General features: G+C 37.7%; 1 protein-coding gene across 1 annotated transcript; it reads right to left on the reverse strand.

The window, feature by feature from the left end:
* Positions 1-17,019: 17,019 nt before the first annotated feature.
* Positions 17,020-18,036, reverse strand: LOC144043092 (monocyte chemotactic protein 1B-like). The gene is made up of 3 exons (XM_077556332.1): positions 17,970-18,036; positions 17,791-17,899; positions 17,020-17,167 (listed from the first exon to the last, which is right to left on the reverse strand). The coding sequence occupies exons 1-3, from the start codon at positions 18,034-18,036 to the stop codon at positions 17,020-17,022; spliced, it is 324 nt and encodes a 107-aa protein (XP_077412458.1).
* Positions 18,037-19,389: the final 1,353 nt, after the last annotated feature.

The raw sequence follows: 19,389 nt of genomic DNA on the forward strand, positions 1-19,389 counted from the left end.
TTACAGCGGAGTTCCTTTCCTAAGCTTGCGACCCGAATTTCGACTTAAGTCGGATTTCCCTGTTAAAGTCGATATTTACATCAAAATATTTTGTAAAGTAATAAAAAAAACATATTTGCGTGACCCAAGAAGAGCTGGAACCAATTTTTCGTGTTTCCACACGGACATTCATTGCTGACAGACGGCAGAGCGGAGCTATAAACACGGAAATGTAACGCGCCTGATTGCAAAGCGACCTGCTGATGGACGTTCGGTGCTGGAGGTAACAACAACATAACTTAGAAATGGCATGATTACTGTGGGAAATTAACGAAAAAGAAGGTGCTACGGATGAGGCACAAGAGCCGTAAAGTCAAAACGACGTAGGTCGCATGCGACCGAGCTTGAGGACTCCCTGTAATGTAAACATGGTTAGCTAATTTAATGTAGCACTGCTAGCTAGAACAAATTTAAATCCCTTTACCTGCGGTAACGACAAAGCCACCAATGCACGTTCAATCGTTTTTATTGAACAAAAATAACAAAATAAACACAAACATGACCTGCTGTTTGCCACAAAAAAAGCCTATATTATTATAATATATTACATTCTGATTAATATTATATTTGTGGAATATGAGTTGTGAAGCAATCATCCAGCTCAAGGGGCGGCCATTTTGCCTCTTGCTGTCGACAACCAATCACAGCTTACCTGTTTTCTGAAGCTGTACTGTGATTGGACGTTACATGAGCCCTGAGCAACTGTGATGTCATCTTTAGTTGACAGGAAGTGGCAAAATGGCCGCCCCCTGAGACGGATAAAAATGGCTGGATTGTGCTGCCTAACTCATATTCCACTGACACAATATTAACCAGAATGCCATATTTAGATTAGTGGGGCCAAATAGAACATATTATTGCCCCCCAAAAATGGGGGGTTGATTTCCCCTTTAACTCATTCACTGCCATTGACGGCTATAGACGTCAAAAATTCATTTGAACTGTTTTTATTAGTTTCACATTTTTCCCACTTTTGTTAACAGGAGTATGAAAACCTAGAAAAAATGTATTGTACATTTAGAGCAGATATAAAATTCTTAATTACTCTTGAGTTAACTAGCAAAGTCATGTGTTTAATTACAATTAAAAATTTAATAATAAAAATAATAAAAAATGAGGGGCGTCAGATTATTTTTTAAAATTGTAATTAATCGCATTTTCCTAGGTTTTCATACTCTTGTTAACAAAAGTGGAAAAAAATGTGAAACTAATAGAAATAGTTCAAATTAATTTTTGACGTCTATAGCCATCAATGGCAGCGAATGAGTTAATGTGAAATGAATGCCGAGCCACCAAATGTGTATGTGGTGATTCAGTATTCGTGGTGCAGTAGTTCCCCCGTGTAGGGTTATGTAAAACTTTTTAATTGGGTAATTCCAAATGGTAACTTTTTGGCTGGAGAGTGTACATGTACTGAAATAGAGAGGCTTGGCAAAAAATGCAATCTGCAAATCCACCGTCAAACACCTAATGGTTACATTTGTAGGTTTTTATACTATGGCAGACCTCATTTAAAATCTTAGCAGCTGTTGTGGATCTATACTTCCATGTCACTTGGCAATCAATATCACACACTCCCATGCACATGTGTACACACATCCTGAGACGAATCGGCAAACATCAGATCAAGCAGATACACTTGAATGGATATCGGGGCCAGATGAACTCTGCGGGAGGGGAGTTTGGATCAATGTTTTTGCTCTCAAGCCAAACTCATCTGGACCAGCGTGTATTGTCGTGCTTAACCAGCTGCTGTTCAAGTCATATTGATATCAAGATAAGTGCTAAGGATCAGAGCATGTACTCCCGAACCGGCTTGTGTGCTTTAGTGGACTGGTATGACAAGAGAGGCCCCTCCCCCGGCCGAGCTCCCCTGCCGGGCTTGGGAGACAAAGACAAGTGCCTGTGTTGCCAAACATGGGCCTCACTCATCACCCAAGGGTCAGGAACTCAGAATAATCTAGCCCAAACAGGAGGACACACACACACACACTTGGGGATTAAGGCTTTGATATGACCCTGCTTAACCCAGCAGAGGAACAAATAGCGGGGTGTCACCAGGGGGGAAAGAGCTGTAGGAAAAGCGGAATGAAGAGGAAAGTTTGGAATGACGGTGGCACTTGGTATTCGGATGAAAAGGCCAATCATGGAGCATGTGCTTGACCCGCAAAGAGATCCTGCTTGGCCGCTAAAAAGGCAGAAAGATGATTTTGAAGGTTTAGAAATGGACTATATGATCAAAGCGGACAAATGATGAGATGGATGAAGAGACCTTGCTGCAGTGAGTCATTATGAATGAGCGCCGTGCTCTAAAAGGGGACACAAGCGCTTTGATCCGTTTTTAATATTGGTTTTCAGGCCTCCTCACATGGAGATAAATGACCAATGACAACACAAAACAAAAGTAGATTTCCCTTTTGGCACAATATCATGCTAGTGAGGTTGTCAAGGAGGAGGGAGTTTAAATTGTTCAAGTCAGGCTGACATTTTCTCTTTAGCCTTACAACTTACAGTTGCGCCATGGAAAGCAGAATCATTTCAGAAATCGCCTCAAGGCTCCAAGGGTTATATTTTTACCACTCAACTAGAGGGCTAAATTTAGATGGCTCTCTCACAGAGCCTGACAAGCTGCCGCTACGCTCTCAGAGACTGTAGAGGAAGATCACCATCTAGTGGCCAACTGTAACATTTGAAGACCACAAACTACCCTGGTTGGCAGAATGTGCAGTCACACATTCAGTGAAAAGGGAGTGTGAAGACATGAAGTTGTGATGATGGCAATTTCAGCCAAATCTGCTGTCTCTAAATTTCAGGGGAAAGAAAGTGACAATTGATCAGCGCATCAAAGCCAGCCGTTGTCCATAAAATTCCAAATGGCAAAAAGAAATACAAATTAATTTTAAAGAACCATAATGGCAGCGTTGCAACTGCTGGCTTTGCATAGTTTATTATTGTTTGGTGGTGGTCGGAGGGGCCGTAGGCGCACACTGGCAGCCACGATTCTGTCAGCCTGCCGCAGGGTAGCTGTGGCTACTTAATTACCACCACCACAGTGTAAATGTGTGAGCGCATGAACAATGCAACCACTGTGAAGCGTCCAAAAAAGCTCTATATAAATCTAATCCATTATAATTATTATTATTTGTCTTCCTCCCCCCCTCTATTGTTTCATCGCTCCCATTTAGAATCATTCAAGATGGTAGAGCTATAATTCCCTGATGTATGGAATACATGCAAGTCCATTTTTGTCGCATGAGGTGCGTATTTAGGATCGAAACGCAGAAAAGACAGAAGATTCGTGAAACAGAGTCTTTATATAGAAAAACGCAAAGTAACAAAAAAGAGCAGGGCTGGATTCAGAGGGCCTCGAGGAAAACCTTGACTGAGAAACCTTAATTGAGAGAGCAGGGCTGGATGCATGGAAGCAACCTCAAACACATGGAAGAAAGCTTGCATGAAAAAGTAGGAATAGGAAACCTAGACGTTCACTAACTTGCTAGGGCAATGCACACTCCTTTATGATAGAATAAAAGCCAAGTGACTGGGCAAATCTAGAGTAACTAATACAAGACCATAGGAAAATTCATAGCAACTGACAATATTATCGTTGTTATCATAAGGGACGTGGTACCTGCATAGCAACTACAAAATAAAAGTGACTAGGCAAATCTAGAGTAACTAATACAAGACCATAGCAAATGTCATAGCAACTGACAATATTATCGTTGTTATAAGGGACGTAGTACCTGCATAGCAACTACAAAATAAAAGTGACTGGGCAAATCTAGAGTAACTAATACAAGACCATAGCAAAATTCATAGCAACTGACAATATTATCGTTGTTATCATAAGGGACGTAGTACCTGCATAGCAACTACAAAATAAAAGTGACTAGGCAAATCTAGAGTAACTAATACAAGACCATAGGAAAATGCATAGCAACTGACAATATTATCGTTGTTATCATAAGGGACGTAGTACCTGCATAGCAACTACAAAATAAAAGTGACTAGGCAAATCTAGAGTAACTAATACAAGACCATAGCAAATTTCATAGCAACTGACAATATTATCGTTGTTATCATAAGGGACGTAGTACCTGCATAGCAACTACAAAATAAAAGTGACTAGGCAAATCTAGAGTAACTAATACAAGACCATAGCAAAATTCATAGCAACTGATAATATTATCGTTATCATAAGGGACGTAGTACCTGCATAGCAACTACAAAATAAAAGTGACTAGGCAAAATAAGAGTGACTAACACATCATCATAAGGGACATCACAACTGCAAAGCAACTACAAATATCAACACAAGGGACCAGTAACTGCATAACAACTGTGACCCCAAAGCCCAACCCAAAACAGTTACAACATTTTTTTTTTCCTTCTTGATGTTTACGATACGTGTGTATCTACTGTTAATGGACAGAGTGGGATAGGGTTTTTTGTTTGTTTGTTTTGGTTACATATAACTAATAAGTAAATATTTTATTTGTGGGAAATGTAATTAAACAAACACATCGGACAGTAAGAGAGTGCTAAAGCTGTCCTGGTAGGGTGACGTAAGGCACTAGGGATGGATGTCACAATCAATCGGTTGTTGATTAAATAAGCAACTGAGACCAATTTGATTCTGCTTCAAATAAACTATGGTTGAAATAAAAACATGGCATCAGGTATAGGAAAGTGAGCTTCATTCCGAGACACTCTCCCAGTAATAATTTTAAAAATATATATATATATATTCATATATTTGATCAAGAAAATGTTATGCCGATCAAATATGTGAGAAGCAAATGGGGTAACTTCCATCACATTATAATTTGTTTCCTGATGAAAAAATCTAGTCCTCTGAGCCTCCACAGATCAGTAGATCATGAATTCCTTTTGGAGTTGCTCGGCCACATTTTGCTGCAAACAAGACAACTTGAGCCTCAGCGGCCTGACAGAACCACAAAAACGCTCTAAAAAATGCCCCCACCCCCCACCTCTACTAATCGGCCCATTTTACCAATCTAAGGACAATTTGCTGTCTATAATGGCATTGGCAAGAAAGAGACAAGTTACTGAGGCGGTGAAAAGCCAGTGCTTCAGAAATGATCTCGCTGGATCAGCTGTGGCATTGCACGGCGCCCAAGCGTGAAGGGGCGCAGGCTGAGCGCCATTATAATTAAAGCATATATTGATTAGACTTTAGAGCCCTGTGGACCGTGTGCGGGTGAGGCGCCGGGTGGGTCAGTCACTCTCACAAGACATCCAAAGCGCCTCGCAGAGAGCAATGTCTATGCTAATGCCTATGGTAATAGAAGCCTTGCTTTACGTCAATTATTGACACCGGCCCTAAATGGCAGCTTGAACCACAATTGAAGCTTTGTGTGCGAGGGTCAATAGCAATGAGATGGATACTGGGGCAGGAGGTCACTTTCATTTCCACCTCACCGCTTTCAGGAAATGACTTTGCTAATTGAAATATTAATTAGAGGGGAAATGACATTTCTCAAGAGGGATTTGTGTTCATCTTGCGGTATTGAGGACGGTTATACAGTATATCCATAAAAGCCATCGAGAATGGGTTGGGATCAACTTCTCAGTTGTTGAAATTAAGTGAGCAAACAATTTAAGACAATATTAATAAAAAAATATATAGGTCAAATAAAATAGTAAGCACAAAAAGGAACTTGACTTATTGGAGCTGCAAATAAAAAGTGTGAGGTTTTATGGACCTCGAGCGAGTTGGAGATGCGGAACATCATCACACTGATGAAGGTCAACGTATCGATCGCTTTTCAAAATCATCTGATCTCTTCTGAACACTGTCCAGAAGGACACCCGTCTTAAAACCCTTCAACGGCAGCAACATCCTTTGGAAAAAAGTTTCCTGTCTAATTATTTTCCATGACTTCGGATGAACTTTGCAGTGTTTACAAAGACAGGAAGAAGTAGGAGTGCTCTCTGATCGTGAGGGAAAGGAAGAAAATGACACATCTTTATCTTGCAGGATGAATCAAAAACATTCCTGGGAGCGGCAAGAAGGATAAAACGAAAACTTGATACATCTGCAGCGGAGTCCTCATTAAACAAAGAGAGCCAAATTTATACATCAAACATTCTGTAATTTCTGCAGCGCACATACACAAAACTGTGCGTTTGGTTTGTCTCTGAGGAACTCTAGGTTTCATATCTGAAAATGATATTTTTAAAAGCTATTCTGTTCATCAACCCAGTTCTTTAAAGCTTGTGATGTATTCCAATGTCTGGTTCTGATGACACGGCAAAAAGCAATAAAATGGCAGTTTGGTCACGCTTCCTTTATTCTGCATTTATGTTTTTAATTGGCAGTGCTTAATATTGCTTGACACTTTTGATTGACCTTCACTCTACTCTTTAGTCCTTTTAAACAACACGAAGGAACTTTCAGTTTACGTTGATTATGGCGGCGCCGTATGGCCGAAAGCGGTAATGTTATGCAAGGAAGACCACATTTCCCATGAGGACAAGCGCATTGCGTCGTTTTTGAAGCAAACAAACTTAACGGACAAATGGACGCGGCAATTCATTATGTTCTCTCAGAATTACTCACCGCTTCTTTGCATTTTTATCCGGTGAAGATGTTCGTGCTTTCCCTCGGATGGAAGATGACATTTTCATCCATTGCGTTCATTGGTCAAAACAAACGTGCAAGATGCCGCGTCGTCCAATCAGCTCGAAGTATTGTACGAACAGATCTGCCGACTGAAGTACTAGATTGATAATGTGAAGAACTCCCTCGAGTGAATCACAATTATCAATCTGTCTTGCGAGGTTAGGCATCACCCTCCAACCACAGAATTACAAATCCAGAATCTTTCACCAACTCCAGACAAAGTCAACAATTCAACAAACGCTAATATTGGCTGTCACTGGTAATGAGCTCTTACTTTCTTTTTTCATGGCACATCTAAAGAGGGCACAATATGACTGGCTGCTTGCAGAGTTATGTAAACAAGCGGCCTCTTTGAAGTTAATCGCTTCCAATTAAAAAAAAATCTTATATAATGGCGGAGGAATGGAGCGAGACAAGATACTGCAATGTCAATTTAATGCATTGTACTTTACAAAAAACAACGCACCAGTAAGTACTAGTTATCCCCAAGGACAACATGAGTAGCCCAGGGGGCAGTTCTAAAAATAGCTTACAAGTGATGGGACACTGTGACTACTTAGGATTTAATTGAAACAGAAGAATGTTAGCATTTATTTATTTATTTTTATTTAAACTTGACTTTTTACACATTACGTCTGTAGTAAATATTCTCTATTTAAAATGAAATGTTTTTATTTACCCAAATATAAAAAATAATAATAAAAATTTTTAAAAAACATTCTTGAACTCTAATTTTAATACAGTGTGAGAGTAATATTTTTGCCCACAGTTATCTTGTCAGAATCTTATATTCCTTCTAGGTATCCTTTTTCTCACCAAGACTGGTGAGAAAATTTGCACAATTTAGTGCTTCCACAAGAAGGTGCTCAATAAGTTACTGTAGATGTCATGGCCAAGTATCCCAGTACTTTGTCCACTTTGTGATGTGATGAAGAGCCCTTTTAAAGGTTCTCCTGGGCTTCCATGTTCTGTTTACTATGCGTCGGGCGAGGTGAGGATGTACCCCCCCCCCTCACATCCATACCTGACAATGTGCCTCTCATGCCTACGTGCGGTCGATATCCAACGAGGATATGAGAGTCAGTATTGATTGCAATTTCCTGCAATGCAACATTCCAGTCTCTTCCTTTATCAAGAGTCTAATTCCTATCAGCGATGCTGTCGTCCCACCGACAGTCCCGGCTGCTGCCAGGACTCCGGCTAATGAATTTGAGAGGAATGAATAATCCAACGAGGCAATGATAATGATGAGGCTGGGATATTGCAAGTTGAGAATTATGTAAATCAGTGTGGAAAATGTGTGCTTGCTTACATGTCACTTTATAAAGAGAGCTGTCAAACGATTACATTTTTTAATCAGACTAATCCCATTTTAGAATTTTGATTAATCACGATTAATCCCTGAATAACAAAGGCTTTTTTAATCAATATTTTTTTCCCACCAAATTTGAAGCGCACCGGTTATGTGTTAATTTAAACATTTAATGTTATGAGGACGTCTTCAAAAAAATTTGATCCACTGCACACGCTCATTCTCTTCTTTTTCTAATCAATGAATTACTTGCATAATTTAAAATGGGGAAAAAATTACCCCGATATTTTGACATGAACAAATATTCTAAATGTCATACACAAACATTTATTCAATACTTTACTTTCATCTATGGTCAAAATTAATAGTACGATTAATCTGCGTTAATTCATGATTATTGCGATATTTTTTGTGATTAATTAGTTAACCTTTAACTTTGACAGCACTTTATTTATTTATTTATTTATTTTTTCTTTATTTTTTTTTTTTCAGTAAAGCTCAGTATTGTTCATTCGATTTGACATCATCATTGCTCACCTTTTTTTTTTTATTAAAAAAAAATATAGATATATATATTTTTTTTGTGTGTATTCATCAGTTCACCTAAAGCCTATTAAAAAAAAATCCCATACTAATAATATAATATAATAATAAATTGCCAAATGCAGAAACATCAATGTAAGTTAGCACGATGTGGTGGCTCTCGCTAACAGACAGAATTAAGTAACCAGAATTAGGTTAAAAAATTCTATATACGTAGACCATGTTTCTAAAAATTTTGATATTTGTTTTTTATTTGAGGCAGATATTTTTTCCATCAAAATGTGATTTATGAGGAGGTTAGACCATTGGTCGATATTCAGTTTGTTTATTTTCCCAGTTAACAAGAATTTTTTTTTTTTGCGATAGTAAGGGCTACAAGTGTAGATTGAAATTGTTTCTGTGGTAAGTCAGTTGTTGTTAGGTCACTTAGCAAACACAAGTTTGGCGATAAAGGTATCCTACAGTCCAAAATAGCGGAAAGTTTTTCGAAGACTTTAGTCCAGAAATACATAACCGGAGTACATAACCATACAGTAAATATTGCAAATAATAAAGGGGATAGTGGGCATCCCTGTCTTGTGCCTCTCTGTAAAGTAAAGCTCTGAGATATAATCCCATTAGTAGTAACTGTAGCTTTAGGAGAATCATATAATACTGATACCCAGTGGATAAATGATTTCCCAAAGCCAAATTTATTTAAAACAGCAAAGAGGAAGGTACCAAGCAACGAGAAAAAAAATTCAGCCGCTATGTTGCAGTCTTTAAATCCCAATTCTGTCTTTTCTGGTCATGTCACTTAGCAAATTCACACAGTTCAAAAATAACTGGCAACTCAATGGTGCGCATCAAGAAACACTTGGCTACCCATGATCTCGAGGTATATGGCAAACCAGGGTTGTAATATGAGTTTTTCGTTGTATATATAGTTTTTATTTCCTTTTCACACCTGTTTAATTTCAGTTAGTTTTAATTCATTTTTAGAGCGTATTTGTTAGGTTTTATTAGTTTTTTTTCCCCCCGAAAATGATTCATTTAAAGGATCTTTGTGCAGTTTGCCCTTTTTTACTTACTCGCGACTGCCACCTCTGGCCCAAAGTGTAACTGCAGCATCTGTGTCAGGCTCGTTCATGATGCGTGTGCGAGTACGTGCATGATCTTAAAGCGACAGCCACAGTTGACAAAGGAAGACATGGCTTCAAATGAGGTAAAAATAAATAAATAAACTCCGCCCCTCCCCTTCCCAAAAAAACTGCGTACTATAAAGGGAAGATAAAAGCTGATAGGTGCATCAGAGAAAAACAGCCAGGGCTCTTTGTGCTCATTCAGACATTGGTGGTGCATGCATGATGTAGAAAAAGCTTTTTAAACGGCACAGTGCACCTTTAAAAATAAAAATAATAATAATAATAATTTTAGTTTTAAATGGGAAGTCAACCCCCCAAAAATTCTTAACAATAATATTTTCTATGCAGCCTTACTAGTCTAAATACAGTATTCTGTTTAGTATTGTGTTAGTGTAATATGAGTTAAGCAGCAAAATCCAGCAGTTTTTATCAGTATCAGAAGGCGGCCACTTTGCCACTTGTTGTCGAGTGAAAATGACATCATAGTTACTCAGGTCTCAGGCAACAACCAATAACAGCTCAGCGTCAGAAAACAGGCGAGCTGTGATTGGCTGTTGCCTGAGCCCTGGGCAACTGTCATGTCATCTTCAGTCGACAGCAAGTGGCAAAATGGCCGCCCCCTGAGATGGATGAAAAGGGCTATATTTTGCTGCATAAGTCATATTCCACAAATGTAATATTAATCAGAATGTCATGTTTATACTAGTGAGGTCATATATAACATATTATTGCCAAGAAATGTTCAAGGTTGACTCCACCTTAAAAAAACAACAACATATATTTATATACTGAGTATATTTAGTATATTATATTGTACATACAGTATATATATATATATTTTATTAGAGTATATTTGGCGGCTGCAACATTACAAAAAATTTTTTTGTTTTATTTCATTGACAAAAATGTTTCTTCAAATTGAGTTTATTTCATCAGCTTGTGTTAACTATAATAACCTTGCTGCAAACAGAACATGATTAATGAAATATTTATTGTGCTCTGCTGAATAGCAATACTGTTATAATGCCTCATCAAACCATTCAGCTGTTTTTGGGTGCCAGTCAATCAATCACAGGGCACTTACGATATAGGAACAGACAACCATTCACCTGACAACGAATGGCCAAACAGACACAAAGTTTTTCACAGAGTATTTCATTTTTGCACTACCTTCCTTTATATTTTATAAATGGCTTCCTTTCAATTACCGTCATGTTCCTATTAATCCCTTTCATTTTTTGTGCTCGCTCGCTAAAACCTTCTTCCCATTCATTCTTATTTTAATCTTTCAAAATGAGCTTATAATATTGTCGGCTTTAAGTCAGGAATCTGTGTGCCCTCAATCTTAACATTTGGTCTGAGCGGTTCTCGAAGGTGTAAAGACACTAATCCAAATGATGTCTTTCAATTTGTTTTCTTTGTGCATAGTGATAGTAGTATTTAGGAAATATTGACTTTTATTACTTATTAGAACATAAGATGAGCGCTATTTGAGCTATTTTGAGACGATACTACCGCTTCACTCTGACAGCTCTATTCTATTCTTCTTGTGTTGTTGGTGTATATGCTTCTTGATCAGAAAATGTGAATGCGGTGAGGCCTTGAGATACAAGTTGATTTTATTCCGTGACCACGCTTACATTTCTAAATACTTATATTTGAAATCACATTTTCCCACTAAAGTTATTGAAAATGCAAGTAATCGCTTCCAGCATTGTACTGTACACTCTAAAAACAGTTGGGTCAAAAGTAACCTAATTATGGTTAAAAAATGGACCGATCCATTTCATGGGTCAATTTAACCCAACTTTGTTGGTTGTTTAATACAAAATGACCTGATTTTTTTAATCCAAGTAAAAGATCTGACCAACATTTATGAGTTGTTTTACACTAAAAGACCAATTTCTTGACTCAAAGTTTGTCAAATTGACCCAAGTAGAGGATCGGTCCATTTTTGACCCATAGTTGGGTTATTTTTTACCCAACTGTTTTTAGAGTGTATAAAAAGACAACGTAGTAATATACACATAAGTCAAGTTAAGTGCAATCTTATAAATATTACCACAAAGAATCCTGTGAGGATATATAGCACCGATCAGCCAACTTTGTTGAAAAGTGGTCTCATGAATATTAGATCACGCTCATCTCAAACTTTCGAGCTTCTCTATGTCCCATTTTTCCTCCGTTTTCATTTTTATTAAATGGAATTTAACTCATTCACTGCCATTGACGACTATAGACATCAAAAATTCATTTAAACTATTTCTATTAGTTCAACATTTTTTTCAATTCATTTCAATTTTTTATGAAAACCTAGAAAATAATGTATTGTACATTTATAACAGATATAACATTTGTGATTAATCGTGAGTCAACTATTGAAGTCATGCAATTAATTATTATTTATGATAATTATTATTTTTAAATTAAGAATACGGGGCATCAGACGATTACATTTTTTAATTGTAATTAATTGCATAACTTCACTAGTTAACTCCCGATTAATCACAAATTTTATATCTGTTCTAAATTTACAATCAGTTTTTTTTCTAGGTTTTCATAGTCTTGTTCGCAAAAGTGTAAAAAATGTTAAACTAATAGAAATAGTTCAAATGAATTTTTGACGTCTATAGTCGTCAATGGCAGTGAATGAGTTAATGATTTTTTTATTGTTTGATTTTGATTGAAATTGATTTGATTGTTGAATGTTTTTTTTTTTTTTCTGGAGAGCTCAATATTGTTCATTCGGTAATTTTGATTGTTGAATTGGTTAGAGAGTGTAAATTGGCGGAAGTTCTACGTGTGACTTTTCCAAGGAGGTGATATGTGAGAGTGTGAAAAGTACAGTTTCATTGTGTGTAGAATTGTGGTCAGTGGTCTCTTCGCTCATCTCTTCCACCTCCCCCCTAAAGAGCAACCACATAGAAAAAATACTTCATGGAAGAAGTGGGAGTTATATATTCTATAAGAGCGTGATCAATTGAATGCGCTCACAACTGTCCAGCAACCCGGGCCATAATTCACATCAACCGTTCCTGGTCCAAAGATGAGACTCAACCTGGTTCTTCTCTGCTTGACCCTGTGGATGACCTCGGTCCTCACAAGTAAGTGTTGTAAAAACTTTCAAATCACTGTTGGATCTGAGTGCTCCCTGTAATGGTTTTCTTTGCGTTTGTCTTGTGTAGCGCACGGGCCTGCTCCGGACTGCTGCCCCGGCTTGTCCAGAACCACAGTGCCGCTGAAAAAAATTAAGAGTTATGTTATTCAGTCTGTGGGCGCCTGCGCCTTCAAGGCCGTAGTGTAAGTACCTCTAGGATTACTATATAACGGGTTGTGTCGAGGTTTGGCTGCGACATAGAAAAACATTTATAATGAATGAATTAATAGTAACAGAGAGACTGGAAGAGTTACAGAAAAGCATTCCTTGGAAATGGTTTCCATTGTATTTTATTACTCCATGAATTGACCAATACAATTCCAAGAATTCCGCATCTATTGTCTATCTGTGACTTTTGCGTGATCATTAAATTATTGCAATCAATTCCAGGTTTTCCACTCACGGAGGCAAGAGAATTTGTGCAGACCCCAACAGGTGTTGGACACGGAGAGCCATGTTGAAAGTGGATGGAGGAGTTTTGCAGCAGAAAGATCAGAGTAACAACAAATCAGCAAGCAGCAGTGGTTCAACTGCATTGTGCACCAAATTGTTGGGAAAGTCACAAGCCAAGAGACGTCAATAGGGGAACATACTACAAACAAATAAAGGCAAGAAAGAGGTGCTGATACAGTCAAATAAATATCCTACTGTACATGTATGTACTTATACAGTATATTCATATTTATTTCAATGTATTTTTTCCAGCAAAGCTGTAGTTCTTACTTATTTTTTTTGTTTACTGTAATTAAAATGTTAATGTATTTGTCACACAACTTTGTTCCCTCTAAGATTAAATAAGCTGCCATATATTAACTCATTCACTGCCATTGACTGCTATGAACGTCAAAAATTCATTTGAATTATTTCTATTAGTTTAACTTTTTTTTCCCACTTTTGTTAACAAGAGTGTGAAAACCTAGGGGAAAAAAATATTGTACATTTAGAACAGATATAAAATTTGTAATCGTAAGTTAATTTAGTGAAGTCATGCAATTAATTACAATTTAAAAAATGTAATGACAAGATGATTATTAAAAATTAGGGGCGTCAGGCGATTAAATTTTTTAATCTTCATGACTTCAATAGTTAACTCAAGATTAAGCACAAATTTTTATATTTGTTCTAAATATTCAATAAAAAAATTCTAGGTTTTCATACTCTTGTTAACAAAAGTAGAAAAAAAAGTTTAACTATTAGAAACAGTTAAAATGATTTTTTGACGTTTATAACCGTCAATGGCATTGAATGAGTTAAATATAAATTAATTATATTAATACTGTAATCATCAGTGGATTTTGAAGTGCAATATTTTACATCACACACACACACACACAGTGCACGCATGTGGCAAAGTTGGTTCCTGTATGTGAAATGTTTTTTAATTTGTCATTGTTGACAGTTAATGCCACAGAAGTCCGGTACTATACATTATACTATGCTGTACAATACTATACTACTTTGGACTTTGCAAGACTGTACTGTTCCAGTTTTACGAAGTGTGTGACATTTAAGACATAAGGAGAGCTCAATAAAAATAAAAAAAGAGTATGTTTCAACCTGTTTTGCTTATTCAAACTGGATTATAGTCGTGGGTTTTCTTCTTTAAATTATTATTTTTTATTTTTTTATTCCATTCCACAAAGAGTTGTTACAGCAGAGTTGGTCTTTTTAGAAGTTGTCCTAAGTTTAATATGGCGCAATTTAAAATACATTTGAATGTATTATCGCTAAATCCACTTTTATTGTTCATGACACTTTATGTACACGTTACACTTTGAAACCACAAATTTAACCAAGTGGAAAGTCACACAAATGTACCGTGGGGTGGTGGGTCTAAAAATAATCCACTTAACTCCTCAAAGCATCACTCTACTTGAACTTGTCGTCCCACACAGGCATATATTACTGGACTGGAAGCCCCCCAAACTTTCACCTGGGCAGCCACAAACAAGTCCGCCTTGACTCATTTACGTGCCAGGAAGGGAGAAAGGTGTGTGTGTGTTGGGGGGGCTTTGTGAAACATTTGACAACCGTCTGAGTCATTTGTGGTCAAAGATTTCCGCTTGATGAGGCTAACGCTTATGCATATCTAAATAACTCCTCGAAGAATGGCTGCATCTCAAATTTGACAGCTGGCGACTCTCTTTTATGTATTTTCTTCCCAGAAAGGTCTTTCAAAATCCTTTCTTTAATTAAGGATCTTAAAGACATTGGCTTCTTTCCAACGTTGTTAAAGAACCAATCCTACTTTCTTAAGTCTTTGACTGCCAGACGTTTTCAGAAACGGGACGTCGCCAGTGCCAGCCAAATTTAAGCATTTTGACTGATCTTTCAAGGTCCACAGAAAATGTTGTTTGGACTATGGAAACACACATACTACCAAATGAAAGATTGAACTCTCATCTTTCATCAGAAAAAAAAGCTTGTTTCTACCTTATTCCGTTCTTCAGTAATCAACAATAGAAAATGGTTAGTTTCACCGAAATGCTCTGTTTTGAAACAAAAAGCGGAGAAAAAGAGCTTTTTGTGAAACGATGTTATTTAATGTACTCTAGTGAATTCTACACTTCTTTTTGTCCATGAATGATGCCACAAACAACTAAATAGCGCTTTACTTCTGTAATACACCAACACTGAAAAAGTGTTTTTAGATTGCAAAATACGTTTATTTCCATTCAACAGTGTAACAATTTCGCAAACTATTTACAAATGTGTGCAACTGTGGTACTATTTACAATTATGTGGATGTTTCAAATACAGTTTTTCTTTTTGTAACACTGCCCTGCGTGCAAGGAGACGCAGCAGGATTTGCACAACAGATTAGTTTCACTGCGATTGTCCGTTTCGCGTGCAGACGTTACACTTTCTTGACGGCCTTTTTTTCCGGGGAATAGCAAGTAGCAGACTGTACCCACTCCTCCGATGAATATCCATTGGACTCGGGGCACTCTTCGTCGTCCGATTGAACGTCCGCCTGAGCGTGCTCGGTTGTGCTCAGCGTTTTCCGGTGTTAGCATCGCTAGCCCGTGAACCTTTATGACGTCGTCATAGCCGCCGCGTCAGCGCTTGCAACTTCGGCGTCAACCTCGGAGTCACCATCATCATCATCATCGATGATGATCATCGTCGTCATCAATGTGCTCTTTAGCGTTGGTCGATGCTTTTCGTCTTTGAAAAAAACTGCTCCAGCGTGAGCCGCTTGCAACCGGTCGCCATGTTCTCTTCCCTTCCCCAGCCATTGTCCCCTCTAGCTCCGCCTCACGTCTTCTACTGACGCCTACCCAATCTTGTCAAAAGAGAGTCATTGCTGCCATCTAGGGGCCAAAAATAGTCATTAGGCTAACTAGATCTGCTTGAAACTTTCACCACAGCTGGCCAAGGCTTTCCTCCGCCCGTTTCCATAAAAAATAAATTGGAGAACGTCTTTTAACGTCCTTGGCAGCCCTCCGTAGGTTTTTACTAAACATCATTTAACGTTTTTGGCAGTCAAAGAGTTAATTTGCATGCTATAGTGGTCCATCTCTGGCTATATCCCCAAATTCCAATGATTATAAAAAAATTAAAAAAAAACATCACTGGTCAGATATTTTGAAAACAGGTCTGCAGGCTACTCATAAGCTCTTTAAAGGCAAAATGGTTCCCTTGGGACCCCGTGTATGTACGGTACTTGTGTGAATTCAGTCAGATAAAACACCTGTCAGTATCTTGACCTACATTTGTTACCATGGTGAAGATGCAGGTGAAGGTTACCATATCAATATTATATTTAAAAAAACTAACTACCAATGAAGACCCCATTTATATAGTGAGTGAGAATAATAGAAATGATGGATGGAAACCCTAAATGAATTATACTTTGGTAAAAAACAAAAAGAAACAGACAAAAAACACAAGCACTTAGTATAATTAAGTACAGTTTAACTAAGAACTCTTCCAAAATGCCATGTATCCATTTTGTTCAGTATCATATTTATTTACCCAGAATCAAAAATCTACAAAATCATGTTGAACAATTCATGGTCTCAATCTGAACACTTTCAACAAAAAAATCTACACAATAACGGGACATGGCAAAATTATTGTTTTGTAAACCAGCGCTTAATATTTTTGATTCTTTCAAATATAATGCACCCTAATTTCCAGCTTTGGTAAAGATTTGTTTATAAAAGTTTTTAATGTAGGGAATTTGAAGATGTTACTGTAGTTCATGACGGACTGTGTGCTTCTTTTGTTTGCCGAGCTTTTGGCGACGGCACTTTTTCCCATCGAGGTACGCTTTGCTGGTTTTTGTCCACAACTTGTCAGGATCGGCGCAGATTCTCTTGTCTTGTAATGTAATGAAACTGAGAAATAATTAATGAAGAAACACAAAGACAAAAAAAAATTAAGTAAATATATTGTATAGCAAGAATTTGTTGTAAGACTGAAGAATTATTTTAAAAATGTGATATATATATTTTTTTTTTCTATTTTTTTTTTTTATTTATTAGAAATGGTCTGATACTTATGGGAGCCCATTTCCTCCATTTTTTTTTTACTGTCAGAATCTCATTTTCACCAGTGGGAAAATATTATATACAAAAATTGACATTTGCACTGGCGTTAATTTTAACGAGGGGAAGAAAAAAAAAAGGTAAATCATGTGACATATTTTCGTCCAACAATGAACATGTGAATTTAAAAGTAAAAAAAATTAATAAAAAATGATCACGCTACACGAGAATGGTGTGATGCTCATTGGAAAAGTTTGTGGTGCACTGATTTCATAAACTTTTGATGGGGGGCCATGTTTAATAAAAAATTGTATTCAAATATTCTGCAGGCTAATGGAAAAAATGTGCAGCGGGCCGCAAATGGCCCCTGAATCATACTTTGGACACCCCTGCTGTCAGGGGCTGTGTAAAATAGTGCCTAACCTTCAGCGTAATCCTGTGAAAATATATATAGAATAATCAATGCAACTTACACCACAACATGCAAAGGACACGAAGGGGGTCGTTGGATATAATACTTGGTCAACAGACCTTGATGTATTTGCGTGCGGGAGATTTTGCGACAACAACTCGCTATTCCACCTGACAAAAGACGGGGAAAAAATAAATAACACATCATCTCATATATGAATGAAGTTGACATAGCACCTACCTTGAGCTAAGGCCCCGGGCACCATGACAGCAAGCACAAAAAGGGAGAGCAAGTTAAGAGCTGTCATCGCATGTGTCGGACGTAATCAGGTGTGAAGTTGATGTTTGCGCTGCGGGCCTTTTAAAGCCCGCTAACACCATCAAATACTGGAATTTGTGTCACTTGCAAGTCAGGCACCCGCAGTTACACATACACCTGGAAATATACTTTTTCCTCCCACATAAAAAAAAAAAAACCTTGGCCTTCTTTTCACTCAAGACTGAGGGTGTCGATGGCCTACTTTTGCACGAGCATCACGTCAGAACGCTTTCAATTTCAGTACGGCCTTATTTGTGAAAAATAGTCAATATGTCATCTTGATCTTCACGGTCAATCCAATTTCTTGGCTTTGTACATGACAAGAGAAACAGATGTACTTTTTTTTTTTATAGTTGTATATTTAGCAGAAGTTGTGTATTCACCACTTACAGTAATATCTGGACTATTAGCCGCTACTTTTTTCACTTGCATTCGACCCTGCAGCTAATACAAAGGTGCGACTTATCCATCAGATCACAAGGGGGCGCACTATAAAGGAAGCGCAAGAGCATTAGCAAACCAAGTGAGGCCAAATACGCTAGGAGAGACAGAACGAGAGCAAGACAATTTGCAAGTATGAAAAAGAAAGTAGCGGGAACCCAGTCCGGTAATAATAAAACACCTGCGGCTTACAGTCAGGTGCGGCTTATAGTCCAGACATGACTGTAGTTTTGCCAGTTTAAGGACTTGAGACTCGTCTTTGACTTGAACAATATGACAATTGCTCAGTGAAAAGCGGCACAACAATTCATCCATCTCTATAAAACCCGTAAAAACAAATAAGCTACGTTAACGTCACACATAAAGTCTTTGATAGCTGATCAAACAATATGAAGACATTAAGGAACATTAAGCCTGCAGCACACTGACTGACGCAACCAAACGTGACTCAAGAAGATCATCAAAAAAAGTTAGTTAGCGACTCTTCAGCACACACCAAGAAATTGAGCACCGCACGTCTGCCAACGTGCTGCAATGTAAAAACTGCGACCATCTATCGGGTTTAATCGATATGCCGCGCTGCATTACTTTTCTGTTGAACCACAAAAACATGCCACGATTGTCAAGGAAGAAGTGGATTGCCCCCAAAGATATGAAATGAATGCCTGCCGTTAACCGAGTGACGCAAAAGCAAAGCGTGGAGAGAAGGTGAGTGTGGCGATTGGAAGCCTCAAAAATTATCCACACTCTTGCCCGATTCCTGTGCTTGTTACAATCTGCTACTTCCTTGACAATCATGCCATGTTTTTGTGGTTAGAAGAAAAATAATACAATACTAGTATATGTGGAGTCTCAATATCCATCATACAGTGACTGCATCTTATTTGTATGTGACTCAATT

This window comes from Vanacampus margaritifer, chromosome 2 (assembly GCF_051991255.1).
Source record: "Vanacampus margaritifer isolate UIUO_Vmar chromosome 2, RoL_Vmar_1.0, whole genome shotgun sequence".
Taxonomy (NCBI): domain Eukaryota; kingdom Metazoa; phylum Chordata; class Actinopteri; order Syngnathiformes; family Syngnathidae; genus Vanacampus; species Vanacampus margaritifer.

Excerpts from the sequence above, each read along its gene's own strand:
- LOC144043092 (XM_077556332.1), bottom strand. The coding sequence starts at position 18,036 with ATGACAGCTCTTAACTTGCTCTCCCTTTTTGTGCTTGCTGTCATGGTG. Across the intron at positions 17,900-17,969 it reads GCCCGGGGCCTTAGCTCAAG|GTGGAATAGCGAGTTGTTGT; the intron begins GTAGGTGCTATG and ends GTCTTTTGTCAG. Across the intron at positions 17,168-17,790 it reads TGTCCTTTGCATGTTGTGGT|TTTCATTACATTACAAGACA; the intron begins GTAAGTTGCATT and ends ATTATTTCTCAG.